We start from the raw sequence: 23482 nt of genomic DNA, 5'->3' as shown, positions 1-23482 counted from the left end.
ACACTCTCTATCTCATCTCTCTCTCTCTCTCTCATCTCTCTCTCATCTCTCTCTCTCTCATCTCTCTCTCTCTCATCTCATCTCTCTCTCTATCATCTCTCTCTATCTCATCTCTCTCTCCATCTCATCTCTCTCTCTCTATCATCTCTCTCTCTCTCATCTCATCTCTCTCTCTATCATCTGTCTCTCTCTCTCTCTCTCTCTCTCTCTTTCTCTCTCTCACACACACACACACACACACACACACAAATTCTAATTTCTAATAACAAAAAATTGCACTCGACTGATTTTTATGTCACTGGATGAACATTAGTTGATGGTAACTTAGTGGTAAATAAAATCATCACTTTTTAAACAAGTTCATGGTCAGCACAGGTATGGATGGTATTTAGTTCCTAAATGCAAGAGGTAATTCGTTTAGAGTGTGTGATGAAGCATTTGTTGATATTTAGCAATTTCTAGAGCCAACAAAGAAACAGTACATTTTTTAACCATTTACAATGATCCACTCTTATATGAACCCATGAAGATACGGGTTAGAATTGATCTTCAGTAACCCATGCTTGTCGTAAGAGGCGACTAACAGGATCTGGTGGTCAGGTTTGCTGACTTGGTTGACACGTCATCTTATCCCAATTGGGTAGATCGATGCTCATGCTGTTGATCACTGGGTTGTCTTGTACAGACTCGATTATTCAGAGACCGCTGCCATATAGCTGGAATAGTGCTGAGTGTGGCTTAAAACTTAACTCACCTACTCAGTCTTATATGTACCCTGAAATGAAAACATTGCTGATGCCTGGATTTGTACCAAAGTAGGTAAAATATCATATTTTTTCACATGTATTGTCCTAACAGACTCATTGCCAGATGCAAAAAGAGGAGAAACCCATGACAAAAGGTTATTACAATTTGAGACACTTTTAAGAAATATTATAATGGTAAGCATTGCTTTATGCTAAAGGAACATGTTTGCACTTGGTGATAAATAATTTTACTTTTCAGGAAGGGAGAACAGACTCCAAACAAGAGTAGATGTGATGACACCAAGAAAGGTATTAGCTGATGGGTATAGTATATGGTACTAATAAACTCAAGATGAATCATAATTTGGTATGCAAATGCTAAGATGAGGGATACTAGAAGGTACAAACTGTAAAAGAACTGGAGCTATAGGCCTCATTTTGTGATCTTGAGTTTGAACAAGAAGGGCAGCTAACTGCATATCTATTGCACTGTCTCAAAACCACCAAAATGAGATCAGTTTTGAAACATTTTTAAAAGAAACATGAATGTTTTGTTTTGTAACAGTGTAATGATGCAACATGTTACATCTTGGTGCAGAATAGAAAAAAGTGGATATGTAATGTCTGTTTAAGGGAACGTGTGTGTGTGTGTGTGTGTGTGTGTGTGTGTGTGTGTGTGTTTATTTATTTATTTATGTGTGTGTGTGTATTTATTTATTTATTTATGTATGTGTGTGTGTGTGTGTGTATTTATTTATTTATTTATTTATTTATTTATTTTATGTCTGTCTGTCTGTCTGTCTGTCTGTCTGTCTGTCTGTCTGTCTGTCTGTCTGTCTGTCTTTCTTTCTTTCTTTCTTTCTTTCTTTCTTTCCTTTCTTTCTTTCTTTCTTTCTTTCTTTCTTTCTTTATTTCTTTATTTCCCTGTGCATTCATTAGGCACCACCCTATTTTGAAAATAAGATGTGATGCTTCAGAAAAGTTAGGGTATAGCCATCAATTTAATCAACCTGTAGTTACAAAAACCTTTATCCACTGACAGTTTTACAGATACCATAACCTTTTCTCTATTCTTTATGAAAGAATATGTTGATTAAAATGTGATTGGACTGAAATTTTACCCAAAATAATTATTCCTCTCCTGCTCAAACTACACAATTGAATTACATTTTGACTAAGAATAACAATTCTGTTATATACCAAGATGACATTTACACATCAAGTAAGCTTTAATTACGAATAATCAGGAAGAACCCGAATGTCAAAGATTCAGACATTTTTCCAACAATTCAGATTGCTAATTGACAAAACTGAAAAAGGCCACATTAATAAGATTTTGGAATAAATGTTTTATGATTTTGAGTTTATTGTAATGAATAAACACTTCCCCTTGCCAGATACTGATAATTACAGCTAAAATCTGTTTGTTTTGTTTGTAAAGCAACTTTTAATGCATTTTAAAATTTGCCTTTTTTTAGTTTGACTGTAACTTTTCCTAAATCTTAGTTTACAAACTTTCATCCATTCACAATAAATAACAGATGTATAGGCCACACAACAATCAATTATTACTTTCACTTTTCAAAACACCTGTTTTAATATGGGCATTTATCCTAATCAAAATTTCAATGATGTTTTCGTTTTGGAAATGTTAAATGCTTGCTCTATCAAATCATAAAGGTTATTTTTTGGAAAGAGTTGAGAATTTTATTTAAGACAAAATTAATTTGTAGAAATAGAGGGTGGGTTGGTTGGTGGGTTGGTTGATGCACAGAGGGTGGGTTGGTTGGTTGGTTGGTTGGTGGGTTGGTTGATGCACAGAGGGTGGGTTGGTTGGTTGGTTGGTAGGTTGGTTGGTGGGTTGGTTGGTTGATGCACAGAGGGTGGGTGGGTGGGTTGGTTGGTGGGCTGGTTGGTTGGTGCACAGAGGGTGGGTGGGTTGGTTGGTGGGTTGGTTGATGCACAGAGGGTGGGTTGGTTGGTGGGTTGGTTGGTTGATGCACAGAGGGTGGGTTGGTGGGTTGGTTGGTTGATGCAAAGAGGGTTGGTTGGTGGGTTGGTTGGTTGATGCACAGAGGGTGGGTTGGTTGGTGGGTTGGTTGGTTGATGCACAGAGGGTGGGTTGGTTGGTGGGTTGGTTGGTTGATGCACAGAGGGTTGGTTGGTGGGTTGGTTGGTTGGTTGGTTGATGCACAGAGGGTGGGTTGGTTGGTGGGTTGGTTGGTTGATGCACAGAGGGTTGGTTGGTGGGTGGGTGGATGGTTCGTTGGTGGGTGGTCGGGTTGGTTGGTTGGCTGGCTGATGCACAGAGAGTGGGTTAGTGGGTTGGTTGATGCACAGAGGGTTGGTGGGTTGATGCACAGAGGGTGGGTGGAGTGGGTTGGTTGGTTGATGCACAGAGGGGTGGGTTGGCGGGTGGGTGGTTGGTTGGTGGGTTGGTTGGTGCACAGAGGGTGGGTGGGTTGGTTGGTTAGTGGGTTGGTTGATGCACAGAGTTGGTGGAGTTGGTTGGTTTATACACAGAGGTTGGTGGGTGGTGGGTTGGTTGGTTGATGCACAGAGGGTGGGTTGGTTGGTGGGTGGGTTGGTTGATGCACAGAGGGGTTGGTTGGTGGGTGGGTGGATGGTTGGTTGGTGGGTGGTCAGGTTGGTTTGTTGGTTGGTTGATGCACAGAGGAGGGTTGGTTAGTTGGTTGGTTGGCTGGCTGATGCACAGAGAGTGGGTTAGTGGGTTGGTTGGTGGGTTGGTTGATGCACAGAGGGTTGGTTGGTTGAAGCACAGAGGGTGGGTGGGTGGGTTGGTTGGTTGATGCACAGAGGTCGGGTTGGTGGGTGGGTGGGTGGTTGGTTGGTTGGTGCACAGAGGTAGGGTGGGTTGGTTGGTGGGTTGGTTGATGCACAGAGGTGGGTTGGTGGGTTGGTTGGTTTATACACAGAGGGTGGAGTTGGTTGGTGGGTTGGTTGATGCACAGAGGGTTGGTTGGTTGAAGCACAGAGGGGGTGGGTGGGTGGGTTGGTTGGTTGATGCACAGAGGTCAGGTTGGTGGGTGGGTGGGTGGTTGGTTGGTTGGTGCACAGAGGTAGGGTGGGTTGGTTGGTGGGTTGGTTGATGCACAGAGGAGGTGGGTTGGTGGGTTGGTTTGGTTTTATGCACAGAGGGTGGGTTGGTTGGTGGGTTGGTTGATGCACAGAGGTTGGTTGGTTGATGCACAGAGGGTGGGTGGGTGGGTTGGTTGGTTGATGCACAGAGGGTGGGTTGGCGAGTGGGTGGGTGGGTGGTTGGTTGGTTTGTTGGTGGGTTGGTTGGTTGGTGGGTTGGTTGGTTGGTGGGTTGGTTGGTTGGTTATGATTTTAAGGAGGGTCACCCGTTTTCTTCTGGGAGGTAGGGTAAGTCGTGAATTTTGAACACATGTACCAGGGCAGGGTAGCAATTTTGTACATAATTATATTTAAATTATAAATATACAAATTAATGTGAAGACGAGGGAGGGGGCGTAATTGTATTTGTACATGGGAGGGTCACTTCCTTTGTACATAAATTTTAAGTTACTCAGATTGTACATGCTTCTCCATAAAAATCATCAAACTCCTCTCCCCTGCCCCTTGTGATTTTTGTTGGACTAAGTTTGTACTGCCAAAGAAAATTAGCTTGCTAATGCTATTATTATCTCATTGAAACTGACTGTTGCTATTTTTTGTAACAAGCATAAAACATTAACTGAGTTAATGTATCTCGGTAGGGGTAGTCATTGAATTTTGTACACATGTACCCGGGCGGGTCAGCAATTTTGTACATAATTATATTTAAATTATAAATATACAAATTAATGTGAAGGCGAGCGGGGCATAATTGTATTTGTACATGGGAGGGGGGCACTTCCTTTGTACATAAATTTTAAGTTACTCAGATTGTACATGCTTCTCCATAAAAATCATCAAACTCCTCTCCCCCCTCCCCCTTGTGATTTTTGTTGGACTAAGTTTGTACTGCCAAAAGAAAATTAGCTTGCTAATGCTATTATTATCTCATTGAAACTGACTGTTGCTATTTTTTAACAAGCATAAAATATTAACTGAGTTAATGTATCTCGGTTGATGTATAACACAGTTTCCCAAATATTACCAAATATTGTTTCTGGAGGACATTTTGTTAAATGTAGTTACGTATCATGGGTTCATACCAAATCATTTGATAAAGGTAATAATTTATAAACAAGATGTGCAGCCCAGTGAAACAGTGTTGTTTCCATAATGACTACAACACAAAGATTAATGAGATTATTCTTCATTAGTCCCGGGAATTGTTTTGGTAAAATGTTCATGTCCCAAGACAACACAGGTTCTAAGAAGGAATTCACACATGCATAATTAAACATGACATGTGCCTTCTTCTTTCAAATGGATACCCTGTTCTTTGAAGGTTTTGGTCATGATCATTAAAGTTGATGTCAGTGTTCATGTAGCTGTAAAACATGTTTCACTTATTATTACTCATATATGATGCAAGGTATTCCTTATTTTCATGTCTGGTAATAATTACTGCCATGTTTAATGTTAGTGCTATGTCAACATTCAAGGTGACATTTGAGGTGATTGTGAGTGAGTATGGTTTTACACCACTTTTAGCAATATTCCAGCAATATCACGACGGGGGACACCAGAAATGGGCTGTACCCATGTGGGGAATCAAAACAGGGTCTTCTGGGTGATGAGCGAACATTTGAACCACTAGCTATAGGCTAAACCACCACACACCCCACCCTCCCAGAGATGATTGTGAAATGTGACTGTAATACTTGTATTTATATCATAGACTTGGTTATTGTTGGATTTTAATCAGTTGTATGGTTTTAAATTATTCTTGTAACACTTGAAAATACTTTTAAGGAATGGGGTGTAGGGAATGCTTCTGTTTATGAAAATATTTTCAAATAGCTACCTTGGTTTGTTTACTAGTTTATATTTTTCACAAATATGATGGGTGTAATGTTCAATGCCATATACATGTAACCTCCACGTATTTACACATTTCACGTTGGTGAGCCAATGGCATTACTTCAATTGTTTGTAAGAGTCTTTTCAACAGACATAAAGATATGTGTGTGAACCAACTTAATGAGTTCGGTACTACATATAATTACATTTCATAGAAATTCTTCTAGCCTGTCCCATTTCAAGACAGGCTGCTCTGTATTTTAGTAATAAAACATCTTTAACAAAACTCATTTCTTTTTGTCATTTTATGGGGAAATCTGACAATGGTCAGTTTTTATCTGGTCAGCTGATGCTCTACAACATTTCTGAATACACAAACAACTAACACCATGCAGGATTTGATGGATGTCCATACTTGGACAGAAAATGTCCACTGTGACATGTTCACCTTGCACATGCTTGTCTATGTTCAGCTGCATAAACTTATGTGATGCCTCAGGCATTGGTTTGACTCCCTACCCCAATGCAAATATATAAAGTTGATGCCCTTGATTGGGATGTGACTGGTATGATACTGATAGAGGCATCATAACCAACTATCTCTCATTTCACACTATTTCAAAGATGTCCCAAATGTTTAAACTTCTGATATCTTAAAAGTCACATAACACATTTGCATCTTTTACCTTTAGTAAACTGTGCTAAAGGTGTCCTGTATACATTGCTTCTCATGCATACTGTATAAGCACACCTATATTTCAAGTTTAGACCAGACCAATTCTATTTCTTGTTTTACGTATCCTCCAGTTGTATTTTTTCCAGAATACGAAAAGAAATAAAAGTGAATTTTCCCCGCTCAAAAATAAAATCCTAATGTTTTATTGATCAAAAATGTAAACTTACAAGAAATTCTTCTGAGGACAAAAATATGTAAAACAAAAATACATTGGTCTGGCCTTATTGATAAAGAACATGGCACATAACCCAAGAATTGATTACCAAACACCAAATTCAGTTCCAACAGGGAAGACCTGCAGACAACCCACCACCCTGCTAAAAGACTGAGTATGGGTTTACACCACTTTTAGCAATATTCCAATATTATGGCGGAAGACACCAGAAATGGACTTGAAACATTGTACCGATTTCGGGAATCGAACCGGGCCTTCGGCATGATGAGAGACACTTTAACCACTAGGCTACCCCACCCCACCTAAAAGAGTAGAATTCACACTCTCCCAAAGAGAGAGAGAGAGAGAGAGAGAGAGAGAGAGTGAGAGAGAGAGAGAGAGTGAGAGAGAGAGAGAGAGAGAGAGAGAGTGAGAGAGAGAGAGAGAGTGTCATCAATTTTGTATACATGTACATGCACTTTGTGTGTTTTCATGAAGGAAGAGGGGTGGGGTGGGACTGTTATTCACATTGTACGTGCTTCTCCATAGAAATCATCATCACTCGATCCCAGCCCAGCTATACATTATGAACGGTCCCTTGCAAGTTTTCGATCGAACTTTTAACAAACATTTGAATATTGCTATATTTTCTTTAATATTTATAAATGGTAACTATGGAAGGAAATGGTGTTTTTGTTATGTTGTAGGGGAAAATGCACTCTCATTACACGCTATTCAACTTTACACGACTCAGCAGAAGTAAAGACACTTCCGTGTTCAAGAGAGAAGTAGTGCGTACGAAACACGTTTGACGTGGGCACATAAGCTCCGCCCACACATGTTTATTTATGATTTCTGTGCACTTAAGACCATTGTGCGTTTAAGGGCACAACAGACGTCTGCTTGATAAAAAGACCAAAGCCTATTTGGTTGAACCTCATGGCGTCACCACTATTTTAGGCGACCTGAAACGCTGACCGTGGACGGAGGGCTTAATGTGAACTGTCGATACCTAACATTAAAGAAGAAACCATGTGAAAGACTCACTGGTGGTACACAGGTGTGCGTTTGTTTTACATTGTCACGGTATTGTATGGTTGGGGTGCCAGGGTACTATTTGCCATGATGTCAGTGAATTAAACAATGAGTCGTTGTCACGCGTTTCGCATTTGGAAACCAAGAAACGACAGCGGTTTTCATTCATTTTCACAGACTTAGAGACTACCCGACTGAAAGCTAGCTGCATAAATTCTGGGTTACTTTTTTGTATTCATGAGGCTGTACCGTTATGAAATGGTTCGCCACTAGTCTCGGTTAGAAAGTGTTATCGTATTTTCTAAAATGAGCATGAGCTTGCTGGTCTCTCTTCATAAAAGGCTTTTCTACTAGGTATAGTGCACACCTAACATATAGCGTGACTTTACTGTTAATGAAAGTCTAACAAATAATTATGCTAATAGTTGGATTGACATAGTTACACCAAGGCAATAAGGCAATGAAACAATTAAACGAATTTGATGTCAATTGATTATAATCATAATAATACTAGCATTAATGTTCAGCACTTCACAAAACTGACAATATCTTTTTGAATGAACATTAGAGATATCTGTCAGACTGCACATTGTCGACCCCATAGGGCTGAATCGCAAACAACGATCACAAAGCTGCCCGAAGAAAGTCGAGGTCACCCTGCCCCACACAACACTCATTCAGTTGTGTAACCGATAAAATATCCACGAGGACACTTTATGGGGCAATATATTGAGGCGTTGTCGGTTCTATTTGTAATGTCAGACCTGTATGGAAATATACCCGTGAATGCATTCATTTCGTTATGAATATATCTACTTACATACATGGGTGATACCGATATGTAAACCCACACAACGAGTTCGAGAATATAACATTACTATTAAATAGAAGATACAACATAATCATCATGGTTAAATATATACATTCTTATGAGTAATGACGATAATCACATTACTGTTAAACATCAAAGTCATTATATATATAATACTCAAATATGTGAATATAGATTAAGTCTAAGCATTGAGCATGGCTGCCCCCGACTGAATATCTACTGAAACACTTTCACACAATGACTCTATGGGCGTCCTGTACAGTCATTTGCTTAATGCACTAAGCCATGCAAAGCTTGCATGTGGAGCACTTTTAGGTTCACAGTTGAATACTACTCTCGCGATCCTTTGCTGCACCGTGTGAAACGTTTCGGAATTATTTACGTATAGCTCATTTATCTCAAAGTCACTTCGAGAGACAAGCCCTCCATCCGCGGGATGAATTTCAGAGACGTGTCAGAGAGAGTTGGGAGAGGGTCTAGAAAAATGTAAATCTATTGCAATGATCTGAAATAATCACACATGGTTTTGTTTTTTAGCTCCGGGATTTGCGTGGTCAACTGTTGGTAAAGGAGCGTCAAAAACGAGGTAGGTGTCCATCAAAGCATATCCACATGTTACGTAAATACACCGAAAATGGATGACTGCCTGAAATCTACGGTGGGATAAAATTGCCTTTGGGACCACAAGAAATGTCTAATTAAACAAATACAGAAACTATTCCAACTCAACAAGTTATTGGACAACTGTTCACCCACGTGTAAGTTTTGGGGCATGGCAGACTGGGGGAAATATAACAAGAAGAAGCAGAGCTGCAGTGATGTAGACGATCATGAAAGTACACTGTCGGCAGTTGTATGTCGATGTAGGGCTGTTATCCATACCAGCATCACAAGTACGAAACTATCGTATAAACAAGCTTTAAGATCAGTAATGCATACGTTAAGTGATGCATATGTTATATTATAAAACATAAATAGCATATACAAATCATTCGAGAAATTTAACTCATTTAAAAGTGATTTTTATTTTTTTATCAACAGAGAGAAGAGATGATGTTCAAAATCTGGAGTTGAAGGTGAGTAATTCCCATCAAATTATATGTCATATTACATGTAAAAGAACTCTGGGGCGCACTCATTGTATCACACACACATACGTCCGTATTCTTCAAAAAGGAAAGAAATAGTTTAGTGATTCAGACTTTTATAATGACATTAATGTTCATTCTTATTATCTAATGCCTGTTTTTATACATTTCTTTCCCTGGTGTATAGTAAACACAAGGCGAAAAATTAGACAGTTTCTGACTACGAAATATGCTTGATTTTCTGTTTAGATTCTGTGTCGCCATGAACGAGCACATTTCAAGTCTTAAATATATATTATTGAACAAAAATCTAAGAAAACATACACAAATAACTTAATTAAGCATCCACTGTATTTTTGCAATGACAAGTTTTCAACACGTACATAAAACTTGTCGTGGTATCAGAGTTTTTCTGACCCGTATGATCTTTTTACTCATAAACAACGGCAAAATGATTGGAATTCATAATGATTTTATGATGATAATTGCTGATTTAAAAAGAACAACCAAAAACTCTGATTTTCATACAAAACCATGTCTGGCCCTCGAATGTTTAATGTTGAATTTATTGGTGAATGTGAACATTCAAAATGTTATTTGGATTGTCTTACACGATTCAAGGACAATACCGAGTGTAACCTTGATGTGACTGTTTCCCCTCCTCATAACCCTTGTCAGCCTTTTAACCCTCTGAAGGGCCAGTCAACTTCATTCCTCGTATAAAGCAGCAGATTACGTACAAGAGGATCCCTTTGTTACAAACGACGACCAATCATGTCCCAGATATGCTCCAAAGGGTTAAGATCGGGGCTCATTCAATCGGGAGATATGTCAGGGGGTGCTTAATTTAGTTCTTTGTGTATATAGTCATTATACCACACTGTCTCCCACCTGACACAATACGCTTGTAAGAACAAGTGACACCTATGGAATACTGTCAGGGACATTCTCGCGATCTCGCATTCTCGCGATCTCGACCTTTGGAAACAAGCTAAAAATGCCCAAAGTGCGAGAATGCGAGATTTTGGCCAGATCTCGCGTTCTCGCGATCTCGCATTATCGTGTTTTTGATACATAGCACTTTTTGTCAAAAGTCGACAACGCGAGAATGCGACATTTGTACATGCTGTCAAATCTGGCAATCTCGCAATCTTGACTTGTCAAATAAGGCCACAAAAACACGAATTTCATTTTCTCGCTTTCTCGCGATCTCCAGCTTGTTTCCAAATGTCGAGATCGCGAGAATGCGAGATCGCGAGAATGTCCCTTACAGTATTCCATAGATACCGCATTTCTCATGGCCAATAGGTCAGCGGATGTCTGACATTTAGGAATGCAGTGTTCTAATGCTATCCTAGCGATCAGGTTACCAATAGATGTAAGTAGCTACACAGCAAAACATTAAACAAGAAGGCTGAAATGTCAAACTTGCCTCAGCATTATACTTCTTTAACAATTTGATAAATATAATGTTCAAACATAATAAAGACTTTCAAGATCAACATACGTGTTTGATACAGTCTCACAAGTCAGTTGCTCCACTGATAATGTGTTTTCTACTTAGAGAAAACTGAATGTTGTTGAAAGTATCCATGGTGTATTGTCAAATATATACATAGTTATTCATATTTGGTATATATGGTATTCAGACTTCTTATCAGAACTTGAATGTTACAATATAAAATGTAGGAAATGACTGACAGATCTGTTACATTTTCAGATAAACGTGAGGACATACAAAACATCGAGAAGAAGGTAAATACAATTCTAAAAGATGCATATACAATGTATATAGAATGAACGAAGTTGTCTAAATCAGAGCCGAGCAGATTTACAGAGCCAGTCCTCAAAACAGTAGCATGCCAGGACATTCTACCCCCCTCCCACCTAACTGTGTGAGAGTATACACACTTACTGTTGTGTTGTAGACATGCAGACATCATTGTTCAGACTATCACTAATAAACAGAGCTCTTCGTTCAAGTTGAATTTATATTTACTGAAGGCCTTCAATTTCAGCGGAGAAGGCGACAGTATTCACCAGTTGTCTTCATTTGGGAATGACTTTTCCTGAACCACCTTTTTGATGAAAAATAACCAAATGATATAATATATAGGAATACATACATATGCCTCACGTTCCTTTACTTGCTGCCAATTTGTTTTTTCAATATCGGGGTTGTATATAACTGTAACCTGACCAGGACCTTTAAGGCTAGGGTGGCATTTTTGGACAAGGGCTGTCTTTTACAACCAAGTCAGATCTCTAGACAAAGGGTCTCGTCAACCTTGGCTGGTTCCTCTTCCAGAAAGATAACACATTACAAACACACTGCTGCCTTTCTGCTGTATCATATATGGGAAAGGCTGAGAGAAATCCCTTAGGCTACTCAGTATGCCACTGTCTTCTAAACCCCAAAGACAGCTCTTCCAACGTCCCTGATAACAAGCAATAATTTAGCCTTTACCTTCTATCTGTCAGAGAAGCTATCCAGGTAAATCCGGCATAACCTCATAGTGATTGCAGACCCGGGCACCAGAATTCGAAGTCTATCAGAAGTAAACCCAGCTTGATTGGGGTAGAATGCGGCACAAGTGGATGCTTCTGATTGTTGGGGGTATCAATGAATGGTGTCTTGATTAGTCTGACACACGACATAAAATATAAGGCAGCCAGGAAGGAAGAAAAGCACCTGTTGATGCTGAAACCTTATTGAGCTATTAAACATATAACTGCAATGTTGATATCCAAGTAGACTGAAGTTGGCATTAAACCAAATTTATCCACCCAGCCCCTCACCCACTCACTTAAAAGACTGAAGGTGACATTAAAGTCAACGCTCACTGAACAAACTGGCATTAAAGTCAACCCATCAATCCAACTATACACACAACAGACTGACGGTGACATTAAAGTCAACCCACCCATCCAATCACACACTAAATAGACTGAAGGTGACATTAAAGTCAACCCATCCATCCAATCACACACTAAATAGAATGAAGATGAAACCCACCCATCCAATCACACACTAAATAGACTGAAGGTGACATTAAAGTCAACCAACCCATCCAATCACACAATCTTATGTTGCTAAATATGTAAGATATGTTCCAGATACGTAAGCTAATGGAAGATATTGAACTCAAAAAAGACGAAATAGCAAGTGAGTAGCAAACTACAAGATGATTTGTCAATTGTGTATCCAAGTTTAAAAAAGAAAAAGTGGAATAATGATTTTGCAAGTGCACCCTTTTTAAAGATTATTTTTTAATGTTGTGAAATAGTTGAAATTAAACATTTACTTAATCACTAAATTGATTTGAAAGCTGACAGCAGTATTTGTTTGTTCATACAGAGTTTGAGGAAAACGTTATACCGGAACTAAAGAAACAGGTAATTCATTAATTTTAAAAAATATTTCTTGACATACAAAGTGAGTGAGTGAGTGAGTTAATGTTTAACGTCACATCGGCAATATTTCAGCCATATCGTGACGAGAACATTTTACATTGAAATGGTGTTAACATACAAAGTAAAACATTAATTCTTATATCTTGCTATTTTGTGTGACTTATGTTTGTATTAACACATGCGTATAAAATATAGTGTTGCAAACAACATATCCAGGGAGGAATTGTTAATATTATGACATTGCTTTGTTGTTTGTTTACGGACTGAGTCCCGGTTAACTTCTGTATTAGTTTCAACTGAGGAATCAACCCGTAATGATATGATATACTACATCTGTGATTGCACTGAGAGGTTGTATCACATTTGCAGATTGAAGAAGCTGAAATAAGACTTGAAGTGCTCAAAGATACTGTTGAAGGTAGGTTGAATAACTAGTGGACACGATGCATACTAAATGGTGCCAGGACAAGTATAATCGGTCAGCAGTCATTAGTTATCCCAACATTTCAAGGGATGTTCAGTGGCAGCTATTCTAGCAATGTTCATCATTGAACGGGATTATATAAAAACCAACCAACCCAAACATTTAATGGATGCACTCAATGATTGCTCGTAGGAATGTGAGTAACCAGAAGCAGGTAAGCAACTGTCAAACAAAATCAAGGAATATTAGTACACGCACTATTATTACACATCCTAGATATCACCATGGTTTCCACCTGCAACATTTGGAACTCATTTTGACATATATATAGACCCAAACTTGAGTCCTTGACTATACAGATGGCAATATTTTTGGCCAACGAAGACAAGGACCATACTCAAGCATCAAGGATGTCTTATGTCTTTCATTTCAATCTGCAGATACATCGAATGCCATCCCGGCCCTGGAAAAACAGGTACCTTACATCAAAAGTTATATGTATGTATTGTGAAGTCACTCAAGAAGGCTACCTAAACATAGTGTGACAATATTCCAGCTATATGGCGGCTGTATGTAAAGAATCGAGTCTGGACCAGACAATCCAGTGACCAACAGCATAATCATCGATCTACGCAATTGGGAACCGATGACATGTGTCAACCAAGTCAGGGAGCCTGACCACCCGACCCCGTTAGTTGCCTCCTACGACAAGCATGGGTTACTGAAGATCAATATTCTAACCCGGACCTTCACGGGCCCTAAACATAGTGTACCTAAACATAGCAGAAGATAGATAGCAATACAATAAGGTTCATGTTGTGGTGTACTGACAATGACATATTCAATTAGAGATCTGAGGACACCTGTGATAACAGTTCGAGTCAGGGAACCTTTCAATACAACCAATCATTGTCGAGGATTTTAACCTCGTCGGTGCGAGTGAGGGAAGAATATCCGGCAAGCATATGTGATATCTTATTCTAATGAGACCGATCCTTCACTAGCATCTGACTAGTTTGACAAAATATAGAGTATTTTGTATGTTCCATACATGTTTTCGCAGGATCTACGATTCAGAGACAATTGACTTCAGGATATTTTCTTGTATTAATTGTAGGTGCAGGACCTGATACAGAACCTCACAAAATATGGCACTGATGTAAAAGGTAAGAACATTTCCAAGTTCTTCAAGTCAGTTACACACCAGTAATGTCACATGGAAACTACAGCTATCTAAATAGATGAATTAGATGATAACCACACATGAAATATTTCTAGGTTGTTTCACGTACTATATGCAAACACATTTTTTCTCATTGTATTGGCTAATATCAAGGTGTAACTATTTCTTCTCTTTTCTAGCTGAAAGGGAGAGCATTGCGAAACTTTACAGATTGGTAAGACTATTTCACCTGATTTCCTAAACATTTACACGTGGCAGGTTACTATAACACGTAAAGCACCAAGTCGTGTCGGAAAGTCGGGTCCTGCTGCTCAGATGAATGACGTTACAACGCTGATATAATGTGTTAGCTCCCTCCAACACTTTTATTGAATAACGACAGAGCAAATAGTTCAACCAAATACACTGCGTCGTATTTAGGTGCAGGTGTTTACAGCAGATGTGTTCGCAAGGCTCTTTTATCGGCTTTATATCTCTTTTCACTAAAAAAGACGATGCTCTTGTATTGAAAGGGACAAATAGTTTTTTACTTCGGTTTCAACCATGTCAATGGTGTTACAGCTCTAACTGAGACTTGTATTTGAAAGTATTCAACCATTTTCTACTGATGATTAAATGCAAGGGATGTCCAAGCGCAGCTATAACAACTTTAAAGACAAGGAGACCGGAAGAGATAGAGGACTGAAGAGAGAGTGCTTCTTGTCTCCTGGGGTTAAGACCAGTCCGAGCTATATCAAATGCGTTTTGAGGGGGGGATTTATAAACAGATCCTTTCCAGACTTAGCATGTTTCAACCACTATCGTGGAATTGTTGGCTGTTCAATGTTTCAGTGTAGTATGGGGTTAGTGGCTTATTATTTGAGTATCTACTCCCGTTTGGGTAATAGTCTATATTATAACAACTGTCATACATGAAATGTGGGTGCATGTCCGAGGAAGTATGTCTACCTTTGCAATAGCTTTATGAAGAATGTTTAACATATCACAATATATTTTAATGCTATGTTATTTTGAGTGGTTCATTTCTAAAAGGCCTCTGCAAGTTTAGATAAACAGTTTCAACAATAAACTGAAATGACAGTTAAGCATCTTATGAACATTAACGCCGTTGAAGGCGATTTCAGAATTATGAAGCAGGTTGCCTGAAGTCTGTATTGGGTTAGAGCAGATCGTTCTCTCGAATGTATGTTGACTTTCGTCAGTAGATGGAGCAGATATAGCCCACTCAGATCGTACTTTACACTATGTTTCAAATGAACATTAAGAGGTATGATTTTTTTTGACACATTTTCTGTTTACAGGTTCTTCAGTTGGGAAATGACCTTTCAGGTTTGTTCCTTTCATTGAATTTGGGAAGTCCTTAAAGTAATTGAGTGAACTAATTAGTCAAAGCTGCTTGTTTGTAATATCAGGATTATTCGCCATAACTAATTGAGAAAAACAACCACAAGTAATAAGTTACTGATACTGATGTAGCTGGCCGAACAGCTGGTTTATGTTACACAGGTGATGAAAGTCCAATGTATAATTTTAGTGTATTCTTCATGTAAACTGTTTTTAAATGGAGGAATATCACAGAGACACAGATTTATATTCCATTTAAATACAACCAGAAATCATGTCTTTTTCAGATCGAAAGAATGATCAGAAAGCACTCGCTGAAAAGGCAGGTTTTCATATATTATATTTTGAAGAGCATTGAACGTGCAAATGTTTTTGTATCGACTTTTCGACTTTCATTTTGAAAATTCCCCCTGGTGAAACCATTATAGTTTATATTGCGTACTCGCTCCTAATGGATGAAATTTGATGTATAGAATATAGAATTACTATATTCGAATATATGTAATTGGGAACTGATCTTCTCGTCTTAAGTATACAACAACACAGATTGTTTCTCCTCCCTCCTCGATATAAACAAATACTAGGGAAAGGTCCTATACTTTATGGATAACAACATCTGTATTATATTATGATGCGACGTTACGGTATCATTATCTTCTTTTCCTATGGGGATCCATCCCCGGCTGCGCCATACCAAAAGACATTAAGATATGTATATATATATATATATATATATAAAACAATAGACTCCCTTCTGATGACTGATACGAAGTCAAAAACTCTACAGTATACGTCTAGTTATGAGCACATATTTGTATAATTAGCACAGCTATGGTGTGGATGCCTTCTCATAACTAGATGAATGAATGTCAAATATATAATACTAATGTTATTACAGATGCAGAGAATTGAAGTCGAACAAGCAAAACAAAAGCGCCAATGTGAAGGTATGCATAATGCGTAAAGTTATATCAGGCGAATATACATACGTAATTACAAATGTTTTGTGGATATATACTTGGTTTAAATGCCTACAACCATCAAATTGTTCTCATTGACATGAGCTTTTTATGTAACTCTTGCAGCTGTATCATAGAGTATATTACAAATGCTATCCTCTAAAACAAATAATAATACACTCTCGTTATTTTCAGATGAACTGAGAAAAAATATAGAATTACAGAAACAGGCAAGTACTACTCCATATCCCTCACCATATTAATGGTGAAAGACTCACTCCCATCAGCACATATTAACCAGGTGACAGTAGATATTTCCATCATAAATCAGTCATTACCCCATGTCGCCTGAAGACGTGTCAAGGCCTGTTTAGCTCATTCTACATCATATAAACTTAGTTATTTATCAAATGTATCATCTCATCTAGCATGATTGACTTAAATGAGTGGTTTCGGAAATCTTAAAGATCAAAGTTTGCAGTTGAAATTTTGTACAACAAAATTGTGAATTCACAATAGGCTGAAACTTGGTAGTTTATTAGAACTGTTCGTAGATAAACACTTCAGCAAGAGGTCATTGACTGATGCATTAGAATCTATACAAGCCGATTGCATGTGGACAGTATACTTTTCATTATGCGACAATATTCTAAAGCTCTGATGGAAATGTTCTCTCTTTGTGAATTGTGCATACACACTCGTCCGAATTAAAGAGGTTTCACGGTATGGATATTGTTTAGAGGCCATGACTGTAAATGAGAAATAATTCAGTTTGTCTGTTTCATTGGCATAATCCCAAAACACCATCATTTTATTATTACAGATACAAAAGCTACGTAAGGTAATTGAGGAAAAGGACGCTAACCAAATCAAGCTGGAACATCAACTTAAAGGTATTTCTTATACGTACAAAGTCCACGTTATAAGTGAGGCAATACATATTTCAAGTAGTCAGATGTACATAGGTCTTACTGTGGAGATTTCTTTCGATAAACACATGCATGTTTGCAAATCATCAGTGCAATTATTAAACAGGTACACCATCAATCAATATATTTTTCATTTTAAACAACACTTATATTTACATCGACTAAATATGTTGTCAGTTAAACGCTGAATATAACATGAAAACACTTTATTTCTGTTTTTAGATGCAAGGACAGCAGCAACAGAGAGCAAGGTAAATAGCATATGTATTCCTGCATCCTTGTGTCTGAACATACTCCTTTTATGTCAGGGATATATTCCTCTGAATACTCAAACCAATCGGGTTAGTACTCCTCTCTACACTAAATCAAGATATTCAACATGACAGGTAAATACTCCTTTGTATATTCAACCCGTCAGGTAAATACTTCTGTGTATAATCTACCTGTTTAGGTAAATATTCCTCCGTAAACTCAACCTGTTCAGGTAAATACTCCTCTGTATAGTCTACCTGTTCAGGTAAATTCTCCTCTGTATACTCAACCTGTTCAGTTAAATATTCCTCTGTATAGTCAACCTGTTCAGTAAATACTCCTCTGTAAACTCAACCTGTTCAGGTAAATACTCCTCTGTATAGTCTACCTGTTCAGGTCAATATTCCTCTGTAACTCAACCTGTTCAGGTAAATACTCCTCTGTATAGTCTACCTGTTTAGGTAAATATTCCTCTGTATATCCAATCTCTTCAGGTAAATATCCCACTGTATACAAAACCTGCCAGGTAAATACTCCTTTGTATGCTCAACATGACAGGTAAATATTCCTCTGTATACTCAACCTGTTCAGGTAAATACTCCTCTGTATAGTCTACCTGTTTAGGTAAATATTCCTCTGTATATTCAACCTCTTCAGGTAAATATCCCTCTATATACAAAACCTGCCAGGTAAATACTCCTCTGTATACTCTACCTGCTCCGGTAAATGCTCCTCTGTATACTCCACCTGTTCAGGTAAATACTCCTCTGTATACTCCACCTGTTCAGGTAAATATTCTTCTTTATACTCTACCTGTTCAGGTAAATATTCTTCTGTATACTCTACCTGTTCAGGTAAATATTCTTCTTTATACTCTACCTGTTCAGGTAAATACTCCTCTACATACTCTACCTGTTCAGGTAAATATTCTTCTGTATACTCTACCTGTTCAGGTAAATATTCTTCTGTGTACTCTACCTGTTCAGGTAAATATTCTTCTGCATACTCAACCTGTTCAGGTAAATATTCCTCTGTATACTCTACCTGTTCAGGTAAATGTTCTTCTGTATACTCTACCTGTTCAGGTAAATATTCTTCTGTATACTCTACCTGTTCAGGTAAATATTCTTCTGTATACTATACCTGTTCAGGTAAATATTCTTCTGTGTACTCGACATGACAGGAAAAGTCTCTTTTACATTCTCAAGCTGTCGAGTAAATATGTATCACATACTCAACTCTTGAAGTAATTTCTTCTCTTTATACTCAATTTGTTTCGATCGTGAGTACGGCTCAAACCACAAATCATACTTCATCTAGTGGGGTAAAATAAACTTGCATCATTACAGGTACAGGAACATCAGGATGCAGTGCAAGAGAAAACCACCCAGAGCGAAAACGGAAGAGAACAAGATAAGAAAGGTTTGATCTCTATAACCTGTTGAGAACATTATTCTTCAGTTAAATTTAACGTTTACCCAGTATCGTGTTCACTTGCTTTAATACTGTAGTTTAGGTAGCCACATAGGCTTTGTAAGGGGATAAGGGAGATAACTCCGTACGAGAGAAAATGCCTCAACTTCTTGTTTGTTGCTGAGGGGACAATCAAGTGCCATGCAGCCAGTGCCTCACACCATCACCCTTGGGCACATTGAACAGCACATATGCAGCCAGTGCCCACACCAACACCCTTTGGGCACAGTGAACACCACATGTGCAGCCAGTGCCCACACCAACACCCTTGGGCACATTGAACAGCACATATGCAGCCAGTGCCCCACACCATCACCCTTTGGGCACATTGAACAGCACATGTGCAGCCAGTGCCCCACACCATCACCCTTGGGCACATTGAACAGCACATATGCAGCCAGTGCCTACACCAACACCCTTTGGGCACATTGAACAGCACATGTGCAGCCAGTGCCTACACCAACACCCTTGGGCACATTGAACAGCACATATGCAGCCAATGCCCACACCAACACACTTTGGGCACATTGAACAGCACATGTGCAGCCAGTGCCTACACCAACACCCTTGGGCACATTGAACAGCACATATGCAGCCAGTGCCCACAACAACACACTTTGGGCACATTGAACAGCACATGTGCAGCCAGTGCCTACACCAACACCCTTGGGCACATTGAACAGCACATATGCAGCCAGTGCCCACACCAACACACTTTGGGCACATTGAACAGCACATGTGCAGCCAGTGCCCCACACCAACACCCTTTGGGCACAATGAACAGCACATGTGCAGCCAGTGCCCACACCAACACCCTTGGGCACATTGAATAGCACATGTGAAGCCAATGCCTACACCATCACCCTTGGGCACATTGAACAGCACATGTGAAGCCAGTGCCCACACGTCATGCAGGTAAAGATTGCAAACACGGTAACACACCTTGTAACAAAAATTCCAAGGACAACAGAACAGAAGAAAGTCTGCAATCAGTCAATCAATCAGTCGATAAATCGATCGATCAATCAGTAACACAAACACCACGTGACTCTTCACGTACAATCCACAGGATTCAATATGCATTACCATATGTCAGCCACAATCATATGTAGTTCATGTGAACAGTTTATTTTAAAGGGATTTCAATAGGGGGCTAGTATATGCCCTTTCGTGTCACTTCCGCTGTTGTAAACTGCTGCTTTCTCCACCTATGGAATACTCAACACAAAGTGACACGACTCTATTCAAGAGACACCAGTGGATGTGCATTCGTGACCCACTCGTGTCATCACGGGAGAATCAACACCACTCTCCCCTTTCCGTAACCTCCAGGAAGACTCCCCCCCCACCCCCCAACGATTAAAGTCATGCGTGAAAATCCGACAAACCAATCAAAACGCGTGGAAGGATGGCAGGCAGGTTACGCGTGCAATTTGAGACAACTGGTAGACACCGCTAACACTAAATCATGATAGGACTCTCCGCGAATTCTTCAGATTGAGATATGTTTCAAAGCCATTTTTGTGTCTCTATTGGTACTTATTGAAACATGTTTTAACATGTTCAAATCAGGTTAAAACATTTTCAAATCAGCAACTTTTCAGAGCTCAAGTAATGTGTATTTGTGTTTGAATTAAACAGAAATAGAGTTGTCATTCTTGTTTAAAGTAGATCTGTTCTGTTCATACGCCAATATGAAATATTCGGCTGGTCCCGGAAAAACGTGAGTTGATCACGAATGTAGATTTTAATTTGTTTTAAACAATACAATAACTTCCTAAATCGCAGTTAGTTCCCCGTTGACATTCAGACTTTATTTCTGAACCTGAAAATAACAATGCGACAACCGATACCGTCCTTTCTCACCCAGCCAGTGTTGGGCCACGCGTATTGAAATGTTCATTGTTAGGCCACTCAGTACTGCTACCCGATTGAATTGCCCATTGTTGCGCCATACAGTACTGTTACCCAATTGAAAGCCAATTGTTTGAACACTCAGTACTGCTACCCGATTGAATGCCCATTGTTGGGCCACACAGTACTGTTACCCGATTGAATGCCTATTGTTGGGCCACACAGGACGGCTACCCGAATGAATGCCTATTGTTAAGCCACACAGTACTGCTACCCGACTCAATGCCCATTGTTGGGCCAGACAGTACTGCTACCCGATTTAATGCCTATTGTTGGGGCACACAGTACTGTTAACCGATTGAATGCCTATTGTTTGGCCACACAGGACGGCTACGCGAATGAATGCCTATTGTTGGGCCAAACAGTACTGCTACCCGATTGAATGCCTATTGTTGGGTCACACAGGACGGCTACCCTAATGAATGCCTATTGTTGGGCCACACAGTACTGTTACCCGATTGAAAGCCTATTGTTGGCACACACAGTACTGCTACCCGACTGTATGCCCAATGTTGAGCCACACAGTACTGTTACCCGATTGAATGCCCATTGTTGGTCCAGACAGTACTGTTACCCGATTTAATGCCTATTGTTGGGCCACACAGTACTGTTACCCGATTGAATGTCCATTGTTGGGCCACACAGTACTGCTAACCGATTGAATGCCCATTGTTGGGCCACACAGTACTGTTACCCGATTGAATGCCCATTGTTGGGCCACACAGTGCTGTTACCCGATTGAATGCCTATTGTTGGGCCAGACAGTGCTGTTACCCGATTGAATGCCCATTGTTGGGCCAAACAGTACTGTTACCTGATTGAATGCCTTTTGTTGGGCCACACAGTACTGTTACCCGATTTAATGCCCATTGTTGGGCCACACAGTACTACTACCCGATTGAATGCCTATTGTTGGGCCACACAGTACTGCTACCCGACTGAATGCCTATTATTGGGCCACACAGTACTGCTACCCAGCTGAATGCCCAGTGTTGGGCCACACAGTACTGCTACCCGACTGAATGCCTATGGTTGGGCCACACAGTACTATTACCCGGCTGAATGCCTTTTGTTGGGCCACACAGTACTGCTACCCGACTGAATGCCTATGGTTGGGCCACACAGTACTATTACCCGGCTGAATGCCTTTTGTTGGGCCACACAGTACTGTTACCCGATTGAATGCCTATTGTTGGGCCACACAGTACTGCTACCCGATTGAATTGCTCATTGTGACGAACTGCTGAGTTACACTTTCGAATTCAGTCTTGGGAACTGCCTTGACTGTTATATGATATCAATGATATTACAGGAAAATGCCGAGACATCTTTTCACTTTTCTTTATCACTACTAAGGTAATTAAATATTTTGCAGATAGTAAATTTAATCGATTGGCAAAAGTTCAGAAATTGACTGGCAAACGTTGACATATGTACAGTTTGATATTTGTTTAAGATTTGAACTTACTGTAATGTTGAATACTTTCGCTTTAAACACATTTCAATTAGTACTTTATCCAATCACGCGACCAACTTTACACTGTAAAATCATAAACTATCACGTTAATTTCCTATTCAACGCACTGTTTTGTTTAAGAAATACAGTTCGCTCTACCACCATGTATAGTGTAATAAAGCACACTTTCTCCCTGCGTCCGCGTGCTTTAACGTCATATTAGTTCATGGCGAAAGTTTGCTTTATTACACTATACATGGCGGTAGAGCGAACTGTATTTCTTTTCTAAGATGCCAAATTTAAAACTTTGAAAACGATTAATCTAAGGCAGAAAACAATCGACGGTGTCGGTGACCTAAATTAAGAATCCTCGCACAGGGCTAACTGGCGCGCTGTTCTATTGATGTGTCTCCCACCTACGTTAAGACAAACGCTACCAGAAAAACAAATGATAAACAGTTTCATGACGGTTTACGTTCGGATTAAATATCTTCCCTGATTTATTTTAATTACATCTGTGATTAACGTAAACCATATGAACGTCGCATTTCTACTACCAACGTAAGTTTAGATCAGTACATCCAGACGAAGCTGAGCGACATTCCACG

The 23482-nt window shown here is 39.4% G+C and overlaps 2 protein-coding genes and 1 long non-coding RNA gene across 3 annotated transcripts in view; 2 read left to right on the top strand and 1 right to left on the bottom strand.

Annotated features, from left to right (window-relative positions):
* The window catches only part of LOC124290138, a 28327-nt gene extending 18805 nt beyond the window's left edge, over window positions 1-9522 (top strand). Inside the window, exons 4-5 of the long non-coding RNA XR_006901839.1 lie at window positions 8976-9024; window positions 9480-9522. This is a non-coding gene — a long non-coding RNA (uncharacterized LOC124290138). The remainder of the gene's footprint in view (window positions 1-8975; window positions 9025-9479) is intronic.
* The window catches only part of LOC124290129 (ankyrin repeat domain-containing protein 17-like), a 436224-nt gene that overhangs the window by 266687 nt on the left and 146055 nt on the right, over window positions 1-23482 (bottom strand). The gene's annotated exons all lie outside the window — the stretch shown is intronic.
* Window positions 11236-17743, top strand: LOC124290136. Its single transcript, XM_046726829.1, has 10 exons — window positions 11236-12692; window positions 12885-12922; window positions 13310-13358; window positions 13805-13839; window positions 14482-14530; window positions 14727-14761; window positions 15849-15876; window positions 16790-16838; window positions 17046-17080; window positions 17674-17743. The coding sequence occupies exons 1-8, from the start codon at window positions 12635-12637 to the stop codon at window positions 16801-16803; spliced, it is 306 nt and encodes a 101-aa protein (XP_046582785.1). The 5' UTR covers window positions 11236-12634; the 3' UTR covers window positions 16804-16838; window positions 17046-17080; window positions 17674-17743.

The sequence above is a fragment of the Haliotis rubra genome, unplaced genomic scaffold, assembly GCF_003918875.1.
Source record: "Haliotis rubra isolate DU_JTF1 unplaced genomic scaffold, ASM391887v1 Scf458, whole genome shotgun sequence".
NCBI lineage: Eukaryota > Metazoa > Mollusca > Gastropoda > Lepetellida > Haliotidae > Haliotis > Haliotis rubra.
The sequence above is the reverse complement of the archived record's forward strand: the minus strand, read 5'-3'. Positions and strand labels throughout refer to the sequence as shown.